Raw genomic sequence first — 18,953 nt, 5'->3', positions numbered from 1 at the left:
AGGAACAAATAGAGCATCATACCCTTTTAACTTACCCTGTTATTCATATATTCACTTAAAAATATTTGAGTGCTTACTATATGCTAGGTTGAGTTACTAAATGCAGGAATTTAATTCAAGAAGTTAGGTTATTCATATATTCACTTAAAAATATTTGAGTGCTTACTATATGCTAGGTTGCACTAGGAAATTATTTTAAAAATATAAAAAGTGAGGTGGGAGAGACTTTTAAGATAAATTTGTGTAATTTCGTTGATCAAATCCTCTAGGTTTTATGATTATTCTTATGTCTTTAATGATATGATGGTAATGATGATTCTAGAACCTGTAGCTTATTCCAGAGTATGGTGTCTAATAATTAGGACATTCTGTCCAAAGAAAATCTCTTGCTTAAATATCATCTCATTCTCCTGTAGCTTTTTTTGAACATAGATACAGTTAATTATAAAGATGTATATTTAGAAAGGTAATAATAAAGTCATACATTTAGATTTCTTAGCAAACTGTTCCACTTACTTTAGCCAACTATTAAATAAACAGTTTTTCTATTTTGAAGTTAAAATTGTCTGTTTTACCACTTATAAGTATGCAATGACTGTATTTAAAAATATTTAAGAATGGTCAGCATAAAGAGAATTTTTATAATATCACCTGATTAATGATCTCCCATGATTCCTTTATTATTGTGTTTGTAAAAAATATTGTATAAAGCATTTTGTTACTATAATTGTTTTTAGTAGTTTGTCATAGCGTCTTCTTTCCTGGAAAATATGTATTGTTAATGTGATGGTCTAGCTATGTATTAGGTTTTATAGTTCTTTGAATCAGGAAAGAAAGTGTTAGAGATTTATTTTTTCTTATTTCAGAGTAATACATGTAAATTATAGATACTTGAAAAATGTACATAAGTGTTTAGAGGAAATTTGGAATTGTACAGTCTCTACTGTCTGCTCCTGTTAAATTCCAACCTTCCCATTTAATCCATGAATCCCATTAGCTTCATTTACTTAAGAGTTTGCTTTTGGAGTTATTCTCTTTCTTCCATCATCCCTTGCTCTTCCTCTGGATCATTCTCATTAGCAAAGAAATCTGAGTCACATTCACGTTAAAAACCAACAGACAGGGTGACTGGGTTATGGACACTGGGGAGGGTATATGCTATGGTGAGTGCTGTGTAGTGTGTAAGCCTGATGATTCACAGACCTATACCCTTGGGGCTAATAATACATTATATGTTAATTAAAAAAAAAAAAGAAAAAAAAAACCCAACAGACAGAACCACTCTTGACTTCACATTTTCTCTAATTGCCACCCATTTCTCTGGTCTCAGTTGCAGCTAAACTCAGAAAGTTACCTGTTGTCTCTATGATGATCACACCTCACATTCTCTTCTCAACCTACATTATTCAGATTCTTGTCCTTAGCATTACACTGAAACAACTCTTACCAGGTCACCAATGGCCTATGTCTTGCCAGAACTCTCGACAGCATTTATTTACCTAATGAGGACTCTACTCGAAAACCTTTTGTTTAAAGCTTCTCTGACACCTGCAATACCTACTGGTTTTCCTCCTAATCACTGCCTGTTCCTTCTCAGTTTCCTTTTGCTGTCTTCTCCTTTTCAGATCTTTTGAAGTGTAGGCATGCTCCGGGGCCCAGTCTCTGGCATTTGCTCTGTATTCCCTCTGTGGTGTAGATACATACTGTGATGCGATATGATCACATAGCTTTCATTACCATCTTCATGCATGTGATATCAAAATTTATGTCATTAGTTCTGGCCACTCCCTTACATTTCCTACTCTGAACTGTTTTTCCATCTCTAAATTTGCTCTTTCCCAAGCCTCTCCCCTCTTACTCAGTGGGGCCATCATCAGGCTTAGGAGTGGAAATTTCCTGATTTCCTCTTGGCTCTACTCTGTTTTTTAATTGTTGTCTCTGTTTTTGTGACTTCTTAGAAAATTAAAATGTACTGTAAGAATTCATGATAGCCTATGGTGAGTGTGTGAAGTGCGTAAACCTGGCGATTCACAAGACCTGTACCCCTGGGGCTAATAATACATTATATGTTAATAAAAAAATTAAAAATTTAACATAAAAAAAGAATTCATGATAGCAAGATGTTTTCGAGTTATAAGATATAAATTTAAAATGTTAAAGATATTCTCAAAAGGTCTGTTTTGTAACTTTATTTATTTTTCCATCCTCTTGTTCTCTCACTGTTTTCTTCTGTTAGCCGGTTCTTCTTGATAGCAGCAGCATTCTTGCAGATCGCATTCTTCTCATGGACACGTTCTTCCAGATTTTGATTTATCATGGTGAGGTAAGATTCCATGACATTGAAAGCTATGCACATAGGTGCAATAGAGTCTTTTTATTCATGGAAGCTTTCTCTTCTTTACTGAATGACTACTGTTTCTTCTCTAATAAACTTTTATTTCCATTTTTATATAATAGGTATAAAATATGGTTCTTCCTGCCACAGGTTTTTAGACTTCATTTGCAGTTGACCTACCTGTGCTTGTTTTGTCCATTTGTCCATGTACGATTTGATAAATGGATTTTACACAAAGCATAGTGCTGTGAAATTAAAAGCATTGATGTGTACATAGGCATGCCATACTTCTGGTTTTTACCTGAGACATTGAGAAGGGAAAAGCCTTTGTCAGTAGGGAGGGTCTCCCTTTCATTATTTGATGTAATCATTTAAAAAGTATTCCATTTAATGCACTGAAAGTACTTAAAAAATTTATTCCACATGATCTGAAAACTCATTTAAAGCATAAGTGAGGGGCACCTGGGTGGCTCAGTGGGTTAAAGCCTCAGGTCATGATCCCGGGGTCCTGGGATTAAGCCCTGCATCAGGCTCTCTGCTCAGTGGGGAGCTTGCTTTCTCCTCTCTCTCTCTGCCTGCTTGTGATCCCTGTCAAATAAATACAATCTTAAAAAAAAAAATAAATCATAAGTGAATTAGAAGTAAAATTTATACCTTTACTTAATTGGAATGGTACATGACTGAAAAGAGCAGAATATCTGAGTAGCCATTAAGCTTTAGTCCAAGTATTTAGCAGAACTCTGTTCATTCCTGCATTATTTGTTCAGCCAGTAATTAAAATGTTTTCTCTGTGTAAGAAAGCATTGTATTCTGGATGCCTTGAAAGATACAAAGATTCTTTTTTTACAGACCAACACTCAAACTTCTAGTCTAGAATTCTAGTAACTTGTGCAGACTTATTTTTCCTATTATTTTAATTATAAATGATTTTAGATTTGTACAGTAATTGTGGAGGTGTACTCAAAATATCCTTTTAAGTAATATGATCTACGCCTTTTAAAAGATTTATTGATTATTATTTTTAATTGGTACCAGTACTAATATATATATGTATATATTAAGATTTTATTTATTTATTTGACAGAGAGAGAGATCACAAGTAGGCAGAGAGGCAGAGAGGAGGGGGAGGCAGGCTCCCTGCTGAGCAGAGAGCCCGATGTGGGGCCTGATCCCAGGACCCTGAGATCATGACCTGAGCTGAAGGCAGAGGCTTTAACCCACCAAGCCACCCAGGTGCCCCTGTAATTTAATTTTTAAGGATAATGCCTATTATATGACAGAGAGAGGTATTTTGCTGCCTTTTTTTTTTTTAAGATTTTATTGATTTATTCGACAGAGAGAGATCACAATTAAGCAGAGAGGCAGGCAGAGTGAGAGGGGGAAGCAGGCTCGCCGCCGAGCAGAGAGCCCGATGTGGGGCTTGATCCCAGGACCCTGGGACCACAACCTGAGCCGAAGGCAGAGGCTTTAATCCACCCAGCCACCCAGGCGCCCCTGCTTTTTTTTTTTTTTTAAATAGCTTGTTAATGTGCTTAAAGGAGAAATCTGAAATGCACATCACTGTTCCTCTGTTAAATACAGGAATATAAAGCCATATAGAGTATATATTGACTGATGCAGTTAAGTTAGAAATGAAGACAAATTTAAATTTTTGGATGATTTAATTACATGATTTTTGGAGCCATTTGCCTTAATAAAAGAATTGATTGAGATGCTCTACTACAGGTCTGTTGTCTTTATAATGTTATTGCTATCATCACTAAATTTTTTCTGTTTATCTATCTTGCCAGAATGTAAAGCCATTGATAAAGACTTTGTAATAGTAGGTGGTTAATTTTGAAGTCTCTGGGAAATCTTCTGTTAACAGAAGTCCCCCTTGTTCATCATAAACTTAAATAAATAGGTTTTAGCTAATAATATAATGTTTAAAATTTTTTCTGGTTTATTATTTCTTTTTACTTTTAAAGGAGAAGAAATGCTCTAATTTTGTATCTATTTACCCAAGGATACAAAAATTAGTGTTCTTGATTTGATAACTGATAAATGAAACAATGATTATAATTTTCTTATTTTCTGAGGATCAATTCCTTTGGAAAAACCTCTTAAAGGTTTTGGGTTGGCAAGAAATTAATAATTCCTTTAATTGCTTTAAAATTAGACCATTGCACAGTGGCGCAAGTCAGGATACCAGGACATGCCAGAATATGAAAATTTCCGCCATCTTCTACAAGCCCCGGTGGATGATGCACAGGAGATTCTTCACTCCAGATTTCCGATGCCGAGATACATCGACACTGAACATGGAGGTAGCCAGGTGAGTATAGTTAATGTTTTGTTGTTAGTATTGTAATGAGTTGTTCCTACTTGCTTTCTTGACTTTAATTTGAAAAGACTGCTTCATAAGGCAAGGAAAGGGGAAGAAGATGGGTAAAAGGTTTTTTTTTTTGTTTTGTTTTAGCATTGAGAGCAAAGCAGTGATTATTGGCCAGCTGCCTAAAGCTAGCAATTTCCACCACCTTCTGCCACCAGCCCACATTTAATAACAGAGCCAGGATGATGTTATGGTGGCACGTCTGCTTTAGTTGAGCAAGAAGAACAACTTGGAAGAAAATGTAGTGTACCTTTCTTAGTATAATTCCGTTAATTCTGTTTATTTAGTGAAGAAGTCTATGAATATGAACTTTACGGTAACATTTTCTGTTTTCCTCATTTTGTCATTTCAGTGCTCTAGAAAATGTCATGTAATGGGAAAGTATATTACAGAAGGCTTTGTGGTTTTTAGAGTTAGGAGGATTTAATAAGGTACATGTACATATACACATAGCCCTTCAGGACCTTTCAGAAGGCTAGGCTTAAGACCCCGTAACATATACTGTTTTATTTATCTATTTATTTGTTCATTTATTTATTTTAAATTTTTTAATTAACATATAATATATTATTTGCCCCAGGGGTACAGGTCTGTGAATTATCAGGCTTACACATTTCATAGCACTCACCATAGCACATACCCTCTCCAATGTCCATAACCCAACCAGTCTCTCCCTACCCTTCTTCCCCCAGCAACCCTCAGTTTGTTTTGTTAGATAGAGTCTCTTATGGTTTGTCTCCTTCCTGATCCCATCTTGTTTTTTTCCTTGCCAACCCCCCCAAAATTCCTCATTTCAGAGAGATCATATGATAATTGTCTTTCTCTGATTGACTTATTTTGCTTAGCATAATACCCTCTAGTTCTATCCACATCATTGTAAATGGTAGGATTTCGGTTTTTTTTTGATGGCTGCATAGTATTCCATTGTATATATATACCACATCTTCTTCATCCATTCATCTGTTGATGGACATCTAGGTTCTTTCCATAGTTTGGCTATCCCTTAACATATACTCTTTTTTTTTTTTTTTTTAAAATCCCTTAACATATACTCTTAAAATAATTTTTATTTCTTCCTTGTAATTTTATTAGAACTATAATAAATTAATTATAGGTTATTGTAAGTTTGTTTCACTTGCTAAAGGCAGGGACCTTGCTTTGATTATTGTTTCCCTAGTGCTTAGCACAGTATTATAAAATAGGTGGTAAATATTAGTAGCTATTATTCAGAAATGGTAGCAGTTATTTTTAGAGCTTTATTATATTTCTAATAAGAGATACCATGTATTGAGAATTTGTAAAGCTGTTAGTACTTTATACACCTTATCTCATTTGATCCTCATAACAGTGCTATTGTTATCTCCATTTTACAGATAATAACACCAAGACTTAGGTTACTTGTGGCCAAGGAAACACAGTAAATGGAGAAGCTAGTATTTGAATCTAGGTGTTCTCACTTCAGAGCCAGTGCTCTGGTGTTAAACTACTTACTCATAGAGTAGAAAAAGATTTTATGTGATACTAAATTTCAGAAGATATGACTGCCTGTGTTTTTCCAGTGTGAAATAATAATTTATGCCTAGTTCTTTCCTTGATGTCTCATCATGTGTGGTGCTATTTTCCTCTTTTATTCTGGTTTTCATGATTATAAGTCTTAGTGGAGAGATGGTTAAAATGTTGGGTAAGTTGTCTTATGGAATAGCCTACAGTCTAAGAAAGTTTGAGAGTCATTGTTTAAAGTAAAAGAATGTATAAGATACCCTTTGCTTTTTCAAGTCTCTGATGATGTTTCAGACCAGGTATTTAGTACATTCCACACTAATCTTGTTGCACACATAAATTTTATCTGCTCAGTTTTGGATTCAACAGTTTATTATTTGTTGTTATGAATGTATGATTTGGAGAGAAGAGACTGCATTTATTTATTTGTAACATGTAGTGGCCCACATATTTCCAAAATTTAGTTTATTTTTTTGAAAGTTGCCTTTTAATAAAATTAATTTTACCAAAACATATTAAATAAAGTTGATTTTAGATCGCATAATGTGTTCAGTTCATATTGATTAAATCTCTTTTTGATGGATAACGTTATTTCATCTTTGTTTTTAAGGCCCGTTTCCTGCTTTCAAAAGTCAACCCTTCCCAGACTCATAATAATATGTATGCCTGGGGACAGGTAAGTGTAAATAGTGGATATTGGAAATTACTTCTTGTGTATTTATAGTTTGTTATTTTAGTGAGAGCTATATTTTCCCCTATGTATTTGCTAATGATTTCTTTTGGCAGAGTAATGAAAAAATGAGTAGAAAATAGAATTAGCATTTGGTGGCATCAGAGAAAATAAAAAGTGATCATATCAAATAGGTAGAATTACTTCATATTCCTAGTTTAGGACTACGCCCTTGAGATAAAAAGCAATATAGTGTATAATATAGGGAGTGACGATTTAAGCTTAATGCTAAGACATGAACTATAAAAGGCCACATATAATAAATTGGAAGAGGTCAGGGATTGTAATTGAACAAGAGAGGCGGAGGTCTGGAAATCTCTGTTAATATATTTTGATTTGTTACAAGTCCTACCTCTTGGTACAATATATCAGCATTTATCAAGTATCCAATATACAGGACTCTGTATTGGTACTTTCCAGTCCATAATGATCATCCTTGCTTTTTTTTTTTTCTTTTTAATGTTTCAACTTTTTAGTTTAAATTCCAGTTAGTTAACATATAGTGTAATACTGCTTTCAGAAGTAGAATTTAGTGATTCATCACTTTGATCATCTCTGCTTTTAAGGAGCTGGTAATCTAGCATTAGAGATAATACACGTATCTTTAAGTAATTAAAATATAAGTCAGTATGAGATATGTTCCTTTTAGAAAGATATTTAGAAAAATATCACAGGGTTTAGCAGAGGAAGAGGGCTTTGAAGAGAGCACATGGTGGCAGCAGGAGACTGTCTGTGATCAGAAAAGGCAACATTTCCTTTTAGAATGGTTACCATTTCAAGAAGTAGAAATTGTGCGAGGAATTCCAGGTAGAGGGCAGTGTAGACTGTGTGAGGTACATAGCACACAGGATGAATAGAACAATAAACTGGAAATGTATCATGTGGCTAAATTGTGGAGGATCTTACATGCCAGGTTGAATGCTGAGGAGCTGAGTCTTTATTTAGTAAATAATAAAATGTTACTGAAGGTTTTTGGACAGGGTCAAATTTGAGTCTTAGATAATATAGGTGAATGTTAGGGTTAATTGAGAGCAGTATGTAGATTGAAACTATATTTTGAAGTAATCCAGATGAGGGTGAATGAAGGCAGGATGGTGAAAAGGAATATATTTTGGTGATATTTTAGGAGTGGAACCAGTGAGATTTGGTTAGAAGTTGCAGGAAAGTAAAAATTACTCTAAAGCAAGACAGCTAAATGCAAAATCTGAATTCTTTTTTTTTTTTTTTTAGATTTTATTTATTTATTGGACATAGAGATCACAAGTAGGCAGAGAGTCAGGCAGAGAGAGAGGGGGAAGCAGGCTCTCTGCTGAGCAGAGAGCCCGATGCGGGGCTCGATCCCAGGACCCTGAGATCATGACCTGAGCTGAAGGCAGAGGCTTAACCCACTGAGCCACCCAGGCGCCCCCCAAATCTGAATTCTGATTGGACTCTGGATTAGAGAAAATAACTATAAAGAACATAATTGGGATAACTTGTGAAATCTGAATATGGACTCTATATCAATTACTAGTATAATACTATCACGTTTCTTGATTGTGATACTATTGTTGTAGTTATATAGGTGATTGTCCATGACCTTGGAGATCTATCCTAAAGGGAGTAAAATATCATGATGTCTTCAACTTATGGAAATTACTCAACAAAAGAAAGAAAAGAAAAGGAAACATATATAGAAACATAAAGCAAATGTGGCAAAATGTTAATCATTGAGTTTAGGTATAGGGTATGTGGGTGTTCATTGTACTTTTTTCTCAACTTTTCTACAAGTTTGAATTTTTAAAAAATAAATAGTTGAGGGAGAACAAGGTAATACAGGATTTTGAGCCTGGGTAACTAGGAGAACGTGTGCCAGGGAGTGGGAAAGCAGAGAGAAATGTTTGATTTCAGGTACACTGAATTTGAGATAACATTTAGATGGCCAAATTGAGGAGGCTATTAGAAATTTGGGTTTGGTGATCAGGGCAAGGATGTGAAAATTGATCATGGACAAGTGATACTTAAAGTCATCACAGCGGATACTTGTTCAAGAGGGAGTAAAGAGGCAAAAGAAGGATGAGATAAACCTTGAGGAATTACAAGTGGTTGGAGTATTTTATAATAGAGAGGTGGAAGGAAAATGAAAATAATACCATACCATGGGGCGCCCGGGTGGCTCAGTTGTTAAGCGTCTGCCTTCAGCTTGGGTCATGATCCCAGGGTCCTGGGATTGAGCCCCATATAGGGCTCCCTGCTCGGCGGGAAGCCTGCTTCTTCCTCTAACACTCCTTATGCTTGTGTTCCCTCTTTGCTGTGTCTCTCTGTGTCAAATAGATAAATAAAATCTTAAAAGAAAAAAAAGAATACCATACCATGTCATAATAGGTGAAGGAGGGCTTTATAGAAAGAAGAAAGGGGGTTAACAAATTCTGAGATGCTGCAGACCTTAAAGGAGGGTGAAGACTTAGAAAGGTGGATGGATTTGAAGACTAGACGGTCATTTGTGGTCCTGGTAAGCAGTTTTAAGTAGTAGTTGAGTACAAGGCAGATCATAAGGAATTAGTGGCGGTAAAGGAGTGGAGGTTGTAAGGAGGTTGCAATCTAGTTTGAGTTCGGGTGGTAGGATAGAAAGATGATTCTTATTAGGATAAGGGCACAGAACTTACTTGTAGTCCAAGTGTAAGGTGCTGACCAAAGAACAGCTTATAGATGTTTAAGATCTTCAAAAGCAGACAGTGTGATCACAAGCACTGTGTGGAGTTGAAGCATTGGTACAGAGGCAGGACATTCCTTCTACGGAACCAAATGGTAGGAAGGGTAATGACAGAGAAAGATGTTGGGGACAGAACGCTCATATTGGGTAATTGCCTGTTTCTTTTAGATAATAGTGGATTATTCATTAAGAGTGAGACATGCTAGGGCTAAAGGACTAGAAAATAGAAAAGATTTAAAAACAGCTATATGGAATAGCTGTTTAGAAATAGAAATAGAAAGCAACAGCAGGCGAGTAAAAGGCTTTTATAGCAGTGAGGACCCATTTTATTTCCTAACAATTTCTAGAGTTTGCTTCCATTATGTTTAACCATGCTTTGTAGTTCAGGCATTGCATCAAAGGTGGAAGATTTTGGGGGTGATTTAGTGCTGGAGATAAGAAAGATGGACACATTAAAGGGAGTGCAATAATTTAGAGCAATGTTAAATGACTATGAGGTCCAGGTTGGGTAGAAGATGTAGTAATTAGGATTAAGGCCCCTTCCCTCTAAATACAGAGGTGCTTCAAAATGTTGCCCTGATTTCTTTGCATACATTGTTTTTCTGGGTGATTACATACACCCCTATGGCTTCAGCTTTCATCTGAGGCTAACTTAACAAATCTCCATCTTTGGTTTGACTTCACCTTGAGCTGTAGATTGGAATTTCTGTAACTGTCTGTTACACATCACTGGAGCTTCCTTTAGACATTTCATAAGCAACATGTTCCAACTTGAATTTATCTCTTTTATACCATCTTATTCTGCGTGACTTTCCTATTTTTACAAAGGGCGACACTACTCTCTCAGTTCCCAAGACTTGGAACTTTAGTCATTTGCATTTTATTTTCTCCCTTCTATCCCTAATTATTCACAAATGGTTTGGTCTCTTTCTCCTATCCATTATCTCCTTTTTCTGTCACTAACTGAGGTCAAGCGCTTGTTACTTTTAACATAGACTGTCAGTGCTTTTAGCCCTGTTTCTTCCATTTTGACAGTGGCCACAGTGGTCTGGAAGCAGTTCTAAGTCAAGAGAACTGTGTAGAAATCTTTAATCTTTGCGGCACCTGGGTGGCTCAGTTGGTTTCGTGTCTGACTGTTGGTTTCGGCTTAGGTCATGATCTCAGAGTCGTGAGATCAAGCCCTGGGTCGGGCTCTGTGCTCAGCGCAGTCTGCTGAAGATTCTCTCTCTCCCTCTGCCCCTCCCCCGGCTCATGTGCTTGCTCACTCTTAAATAAATAAATAACATAAAATTAAAAAAAAAAAAAGGAATCTTTAATCTTTAATAATCCCCTTTGGAATTACATACAGACTCTTTATACTGCTTTTGAGGGTTCTTTATTGCATAATCCAAAGAAGTTTTCTCACTTTTAGCTATAATTTTAGAATTTCTTATTCTTTGAATACAGTAAGCATGTTACCATCTTTGTGACTCGTCCCTATCACCACATGGTAGCCATCGTTTAAGGCTGAGTTCAGAGTTCATTGACTCCACGAAACTTTCTCTTTCTCTTTTTCTTTTTTCTTTTTTTAAAAGATATTTATTTGAGAGAGAGAGAGCACAAGCAGTGGGGAGGGGTAGAGGGAGAAGCAGACACCTTGCTCACCAGGGAGCCTGATGTGGAGCTCAATTCTAGGACCCTGGGATCATGACATGAGCCAAAGGCAGACGTTTAACTGACTGAGCCACCCAGGCACCATCCATGAAACTTTTTCGATGATTACATGACTCATTTGGTATAATATGCCTGCCCCTTCATTCCTTTTTTTTTTCATCCATTTCTGATGTCCCTAAGGAGTGATGACTGTGTCATTTTAATTTTTGACTTTCCACAGTGCCTTAACATAGCATGTATTGAGTATAGTAGATTTGGGCAGGAGAACAGAGATTAGAGTATTGGAGCTTTGTGGAGGTATTTAAGAGTTAAGGAGCCTTTATGATATAGATAAAAAAAATTGAATCCATGATCTAAAACTCCTGAAAGGTAAGGTTTTTATAGCAAGGAAAGGAGCTTATTCTTGGGAAGTGTGGAAGGGGTATAGCATGTGAGAGAAAAAAATTATGCCTGTGTAATGCATATACACATTATCAATATCAACCTTGCCATTCCACTTGCTATGAAATGAAAAGTCAAGTATACTATTATGACATGGAAGTTTGGAATACAGAATGTACCATGAATCAGCCTTTCCGTTATGGTTGAGTCATCTGGGTATTGGACTTAGTTCTGGATCTCACAACTTAAGAGAAACTTACTTAAGAAAATTGCAAGAAGATAGGAAAGTAGGACCAATTACTAAAGTTCATGGAAATGGTGATTAGTCATAATGAAGAAGGGGAAGTTAAAAGACGCTTTAAAATAGTATTCATCAGGGGTTCCCTATCAACTGCCCTTAGAGGCCAGGGGAGTAACAAATGGGTGAAGTTCTTTTTAGAAAATCTCATACTCTCAGTGTGAAGAGGCAATACTTGGGGGTTAGGGGACTCGGGTGGACTACGGTTTGTAGGAAAAACACAGATATCCTTTTTTAGAAGGGGTAGCTGTTCCTCCCCTCTAGCTGATTGTTGTCATTTACATAATTTGTTTTAACAAAGTGTTGTGAGCCCACATTAATGCAGATCAAATAAAATACATCTTTGTGACTGAATTTGTACATTATTAAAAAGCATGGTTTAGTTCATGGAGATAAAACTTGGTTCTTGCTTCTCTGGGTTTAAATTACAACATGGGGGTGCCTGGTTGGCTCAGTCAGTAAGCTTGTGACTCTTGATCTTGGGTTGTGAGTTCAAGCCCCATATTGGGTTTGGGGCCTATTAAAAAAAAATTATAACATGGAGATGTAGTTGGTATGTTTATAAAGAACTTGTTGAGCTGGTAAACATGGAGAGGCATCATTCTGGGCTGGTAGTTGAAAACTATAAGTTACTTATCATTGCCTTTTCTTCTTTGTCTATTATAGAGTTTAATAATATGTGCAGTAAGACTCAGTAAATATTAGGTATTAGTTTTCCTTGTTATCAATGGGGAAAAATAAGTCTTAAGATATTTTATTTTTATTTTTAATAATTTTTAAAAAAGATTTATTTATTTATTTGACAGAGACATAGAGGGAGAGGGAACAAAAGCAGGGAGAGTGGGAGAGGGAGAAGCAGACTTCCTGCCAAGCAGAGAGCTGGATGTGGGGTTCGATCCCAGGACCCTGGGATCTTGACCTGAGCCGAAGGCAGATGCTTAACAACTGAGCCACCCAGATGCCCCAGGATATTTTATTTTTAAAGATTTATTTGTTTATTTTAGAGAGAAGGGGAGAGGATCTCAAGCATACTCCCTGATGAGTGTGGAGCCCGATATAGGACTCAGTCCCATAACCCCTGAGATCATGACCTGAGGTGAAATCAAGAGTTGGTTGCCTAACTGACTGAGCCACCTGGGTGCCCCAAAGATATTTTAAAATAGGAAAGAAAACCTATTTTAAACTTTGAAGTTTAATTATTATGACCTGTAAGTAGAGGCATTAGAGGCATAAATGAGAGCCCTAAGGTCTTTATTGGCCTATGCTTTTTGTAAGAGAAATTATGTTAATATTTATTTGCTTATTTATTTGACAGAGAGAGACAGCGAGAGAGGGAACACAAGCAGGGGGAGTAGGAGAGGGAGAAGCAGACTCCCCACTGAGCAAGGAGCCTGATGTGGGGCTGGATCCCAGGAGTCTGGGATCATGACCTGAGCCGAAGGCAGATGCTTAACAACTGAGCCACCTAGGCGCCCCAGTGTTAGTATTTTTATAGATAATAATAATAATAACTGATAAACTGAATCTGTACTGTTTTAGTTCCCATGCTGAGCTTCTTATGCACTTCTGTTTAATCATTAAAACACTCTCATGGAGTGGTAACTATTAACTCTATTTTTCAGAAGAGGAAATTAGGCTTAAATAGCGTAAATAACTTAGCCAAGATCACATAGCTAAACCGTGCAGGGTTTGGACTTAACTATACGCCATCTGACTGGAGAATATGAATTTTTAATCATTAAGCTAAATCGATGATTGCAGTTTAGGGAGTTAACTTGGTAGCCAAGCATTTTACTAAAAATTATACAATCTTGCACTTTAGTTTTCTTTTTGTCAGAAATCAAGTACCCAGTGGTAAGTTTTATCCGTAGATGGCCTGAAGAGGGCACCACTGCAACACTGCTTCCCCACTGCTTCTGTGCTTCATACACTGAGTGATAGAAAAGCTTGGATCTTACTGCCCAATCATGGATATAGTTGAAGAAGAAAAAAGGTGCAGTTGAAAAATTAAGATCAGCTGCAAATTTTTGATAAGTTTGAGTTGAGCATTAGTATTTGTAATTTCAAATAAGATCTCTACAGTATATAAATTAGAAAATTGATGTGTGTTTTGTCTTGACTGGTTGAAATAGATCTGGGATTGGGTGAATTGAGGTGGAAAACGTGTAAATTGAAAGAAAATCAGGAATAGTTACCAAAAAAAAAGGAAGAGCTACCAGCTTATTATGAGTCTAGGTCATATTTTTGAGGCCTTTGCTTCTCTGTGTTAACTGTGAATGTATAATAAGGAAAAATATTTCAGTGTTATAAAATAATATATTTCTCAGAAGAGGTAATAATAGCTCACACGTTTATTCCTGCTGTGTATGTCAGGTATTGTGCTGTTTCTTTACACAGTTGAACTCATTTAATCATTATAACATCCATATGAAATAGGTCCTTTTGTTATCCTTATTTTACAAATGAGGAAACTCAGACACACGGAGGTTATGTAACTTCTCTTCCTCAAAGTCATACAGGCAGTAAGTGGCTGAGTAAAGAATTGAGCCAATGCACTCTGTCTCCAAACTCCAAATTCTTATTCCCAGTGCTGTTGTCTCCCTTCATTGTCTAGTTTTTCAAGTTTTTTGAATTTGAAAAAACATAATAAAATTGATTTTCCTTTATTCAGGAGAGATTATGGCACATCTGTGGCAATACCAGACTAGAATTTTTGAAAGATATAAATCCCAGTCTCCTATTTGTTACTTAGTTGCTGATCTCTGAAAATTACTCATTTGTTTTAGATTTTTTATATTTACTTATAAATGAGAACTTAAGTATCAGGTGAAAAATTTAAAAATCCACATAGAAAATCTTTCAGAAAACTTTTTTCTTGCTACAATAGATTTCACTATTAGTGGTTTGGATTACCAAAGTCATCCTACCAACATAGTTTTTATTAAAATAGAAGTTAGGAATTTTCCTTAACTCTTGTTAATTACTTAGAACCTACAGAGATCAATTAAAATGACTTGAATGAAAATGATAAGCATAGTTTATTTTTTTTTTAAAGATTTTATTTATTTATTTGAGAGAGAGAAAGCACGAGGAGGGGGAGGGCCAGAGAGAGAAGCAGACTTCCTACTGAGCAGGGAGACTGATGTGAACTCGATGGAGGACTCCAGGATCATGTCCTGAGCCGAAGGCAGTCGCTTAACCAACTGAACCACCCAGGTGCCCAGCATAGTTTATTTAAAAAATACTGTAAATATGCTTCCTTCCAGCTGGCATGTCTATTAAAATATGTGCAATTTCTTTGTTTTTATTTTTTTTAAAGATTTTATTTTTTTTTTTTTAAAGATTTTATTTATTCATTTGACAGACAGAGATCACAAGTAGGCAGAGAGGCAGGCAGAGAGAGAGAGAGAGAGAGAGGGGAAAGCAGGCTCCCTGCTGAGCAGAGCGCCCTGATGCGGGGCTTGATCCCAGGACCCTGAGATCATGACCTGAGCTGAAGGCAGAGGCTTAACCCACTGAGCCACCCAGGTGCCCCAAAGATTTTATTTATTTGAGAGAGAGCATATGAACAGGAGGAGAAAGAATGGGGCTGGGGAGAGGGAGAAAGAATCTCTTAAACAGATTCCTCACTGAGCACAGAACCGGACATGGGGCTCAATGCCGAGACTCGGAGACCATGACCTGGGTGGAAACCATTCAGAGAGTTCGAGAATTCAAGAGTCAAATGCTCAATCGACTGAGCCACACAGGCACCCCAAAATATGTGCAATTTCAATTTTACTTAGTAGTCAGGCAGCAGTAATCTCACTAAGACATGTATTTATTCCTTAGTAGTGATAAAGCTCCAATACATTCAAGACAAATGAACACTTTACTACTGTAAAGATTAAATTGGTTACATAGCTATTCCGATTCTGTAGTGCAAATCTGGTGGTGTCCCCTTGGGGCAGTGCATGCTCCACAGGTTAATGGACACGGTTCACAGCAAACCTGTCCCCAACTTCAGATGCCAGCTGCAAGTGGGATCCCTGCACTTCTGACCAACTAGCTACAAATTGTGTGTGTGTGTGTTTGGGGGTTATTAGTGCTCCCCACACCTCCCCCCACCTCATGTTTGACAACTCCCTAGAACAACTCACAGAAGCACTGTATTTATGATCACAGTTTTATTACAAAGATTGCAATTAAATACCAGCAAAGAGATCGCACAGAATGAGATCTAGGAGGGCTCCAGATACAGAGCTTCTGTGTTCTTTCCCCATGGAATGAGAATGTGTTATCCTCCTAGCATATTGATAAATCTGTTAGATAGAAGCTCCACTGAGCATTGGTATCCAGAGTTTGTTCCTTTACTACGAAGCCTGATTGATTGAATCTCCAGTTCCCTTCCTCTTCTTTTCCTTCCCTTGACTTCACTTTCCCTCCCTAAAGGTCAGGCTATCCTAAATCCCCAGCCCTTTGATCACATGTTGATCTTTCTGGTGACTGGCCCCCATCCTGATTCATCTCATCTTAAAGCCTGAACTCAGGTGTGATCGGAGGGGCTCATGAATAATAAGACACTATTAGGACATTCCAAGGATGTAGAGACTTTCTCAGAGGAGCCAGGGGCAAAGGCCAGTCAGATTATTTTTACAACAGGAGCATAGGCATTAGTCTGCTTACAGTGATTCCTTGTCTGTTGCAAACATTTGCTTTTACATTTTAAGGGACGTTTTAATCATAGCAAGTATCTTTCTTTTCCTCTAGGAGTCTGGAGCACCTATTCTTACAGATGATGTTAGTTTACAAGTGTTTATGGATCACTTGAAGAAACTTGCTGTGTCAAGTGCTGCTTGAAGTGCTAAACATATTAAGGACTCTTAAGAGGATGAAATAATATTTCAATTTCCTTTTTTTCCTTTTTCATTTTATCTGTGGAATCCAACAGAGGTATCTCTCTAGACTCTATGGTTTAAGACAACATGTGGAAAAATGTTCACATTTGTAGATTAAGCTGGAATATAAGAGCAATAAGAACAAATTTATTTTGCTTGCCACAGTATTATGACTGGGTTTAGAAATCTGAGATCTTTATAACTTAATTATGTTAGAGAGTAAAAATAGAGTTGGCCTTGTACTACAGAGATAGAACTCATTTGTGTATTGCAGAAAAATCCAAAGTGGCACTGAATGTCCTTGCTGATTTTTTGAAAACTTGTTTCTTGGTTTTAACCAGAAAGTAAACAAAATCATCAATAGTTATGATAAATGCGAACATTTTTGCCTGTTTATTGAAATATATCTGTGATTTTCAAGCACTTATGCATATACTTTTTCTGTACTTATTCTGTTAAGGCAGATTTATTTTTATGATGATTTGTTTAGGAATTATTTGACTTTATATAAGGTAATTTTCATGAAGATAATTTAATGTTTTTGGTCATTTGGAAAAATAGTTTAGAGATGAAAAGTTTCTGGGGTAACAGTTCCATAACTGACAAAAAATGTGGAATTCCCATAAAGTACCCAACTTACATGATTAAACATGATAATTTTTTTAAGAAGGGTGATTGAAAATAAACCATTTTGTCATAATGCATTTTAGGAAGTCTGCAGTAAAATAACTGTTGTCACTACTAAACCAAAATTGATTTTTACTGCATGGTTATGTTCTTTCCCCTTGTTTTTCTGAGGTAAATTTTACATTATATCCTACAGTATTTTAACACTATTTTGGGAGTTTACATATTACTTCTTATTTTTGCTTCCATTTTGTGAAATGTATTAAGTTGTTCTCATTGAAACAGTATTATATAATATTTTGTTGAATGATATCATGTGATGCTCAGTTTTATTTTGATTTATTCATTAGTATCATTCACTTTTACCTTTTAAAGTTTACTTGTAGCAAATGTTTACATTGCTAAAGCCAGATGTTTGACAATGAAATTTATATCAAGTACTGCAAATAAAAGGTGGTGCTATGATAAATGCTTAGAAGGACAGTTTGATGATTGTACTTGCATGAACACAATCATATGATAAAACAGAAACTTAAAAAAATGTTTATATGTTATATTCAATTAAATAAATTGCTCTGTTCCATTTTATTTGATTTGAACTGTGCTAGGCCTAAATACCAATAAAATATACTTTTTCTGTGTTTTCCTGCTTATTTCGAAGTCTAGTAAAGCCTGAGAAGCCTAATGTGGAATTAGAGCAGTTATAAAACCTGCTATGAATAGATTACAAAGTGTTCATTTTTTTTAAATGGCAGCTTTATTGAGATATAATTCACATACCACATAGTTCACACATTTAAAGTGTACAGCTCAGTGGTTTTTAGAATACTCAGAGTTGTGTGATCATCACCACAATCAATTTGAGAGCATTTTCATCTTCCCCAAAGTAGTTTTTGCTATAAGGAAATTGTGTTTTGGAGTTAGCATATTTTGAATTGAATTAAGCCCCCGTGATGGTGATACATGTTTAATTTGCGTGGCCCCTTAATTTATGCTCTTTAAGAACACATTGCTATTCTTTTTTTTTTTTTTAATTTATTTGACAGAGAGAGATCACAAGTAGATGGAGAGGCAGGCAGAGAGAGAGAGAGAGGGAAGCAGGCTCCCTGCTGAGCAAAGAGCCCCATGCGGGACTCGATCCCAGGACCCCGAGATCATGACCTAAGCCAAAGGCAGCGGCTTAACCCACTGAGCCACCCAGGTGCCCCCACATTGGTATTCTTGAGTGATAAGTCAGTACTTGCCCCCACACTGTGCTTTCCTTCCAAATCAATTACAGCTGAAGCTGCTAAAGTACCTCTGTATTTAAGGATAAGGAGGAACAAATAGAGCATCATACCCTTTTAACTTACCCTTTGAAAGAAAGCACCTGAGATCTTTGTGTATAATTTAGCTATTACTAAATTGCTAACTATTTAGATTGTTGAAGAAAGAAATGTTTAACCCCCCTTTTTTTTTTTTTTTTAAGATTTTATTTATTTATTTGTCA

The 18,953-nt window shown here is 36.2% G+C and overlaps 1 protein-coding gene across 1 annotated transcript; it reads left to right on the top strand.

The window, feature by feature from the left end:
* The first annotated feature begins 303 nt into the window (after positions 1 to 303).
* On the top strand, positions 304 to 18,103 carry LOC111139729 (protein transport protein Sec23A-like). Its single transcript, XM_022492091.1, has 5 exons — positions 304 to 342; positions 2,237 to 2,323; positions 4,494 to 4,649; positions 6,817 to 6,882; positions 16,710 to 18,103. Exons 1-5 carry the CDS (start codon positions 304 to 306, stop codon positions 16,797 to 16,799), a joined length of 438 nt encoding a protein of 145 aa, XP_022347799.1. The 3' UTR covers positions 16,800 to 18,103.
* The last annotated feature ends 850 nt before the right edge of the window (positions 18,104 to 18,953 follow it).

The sequence above is a fragment of the Enhydra lutris genome, unplaced genomic scaffold (genome assembly GCF_002288905.1).
Source record: "Enhydra lutris kenyoni isolate GAN:26980312 unplaced genomic scaffold, ASM228890v2 scaffoldscaffold4, whole genome shotgun sequence".
Classification (NCBI taxonomy): Eukaryota; Metazoa; Chordata; class Mammalia; order Carnivora; family Mustelidae; genus Enhydra; species Enhydra lutris.
This window is presented reverse-complemented; position numbering and strand designations above follow the sequence as displayed.

Bases quoted from the DNA above. Each gene is read 5' to 3' on its own strand.
- LOC111139729 (XM_022492091.1), top strand. From the start codon at position 304: ATGGTAATGATGATTCTAGAACCTGTAGCTTATTCCAGA. The intron at 343-2,236 runs GTATGGTGTCTA...TTCTTCTGTTAG, and splicing joins AACCTGTAGCTTATTCCAGA to CCGGTTCTTCTTGATAGCAG. The intron at 6,883-16,709 runs GTAAGTGTAAAT...CTTTTCCTCTAG, and splicing joins ATATGTATGCCTGGGGACAG to GAGTCTGGAGCACCTATTCT.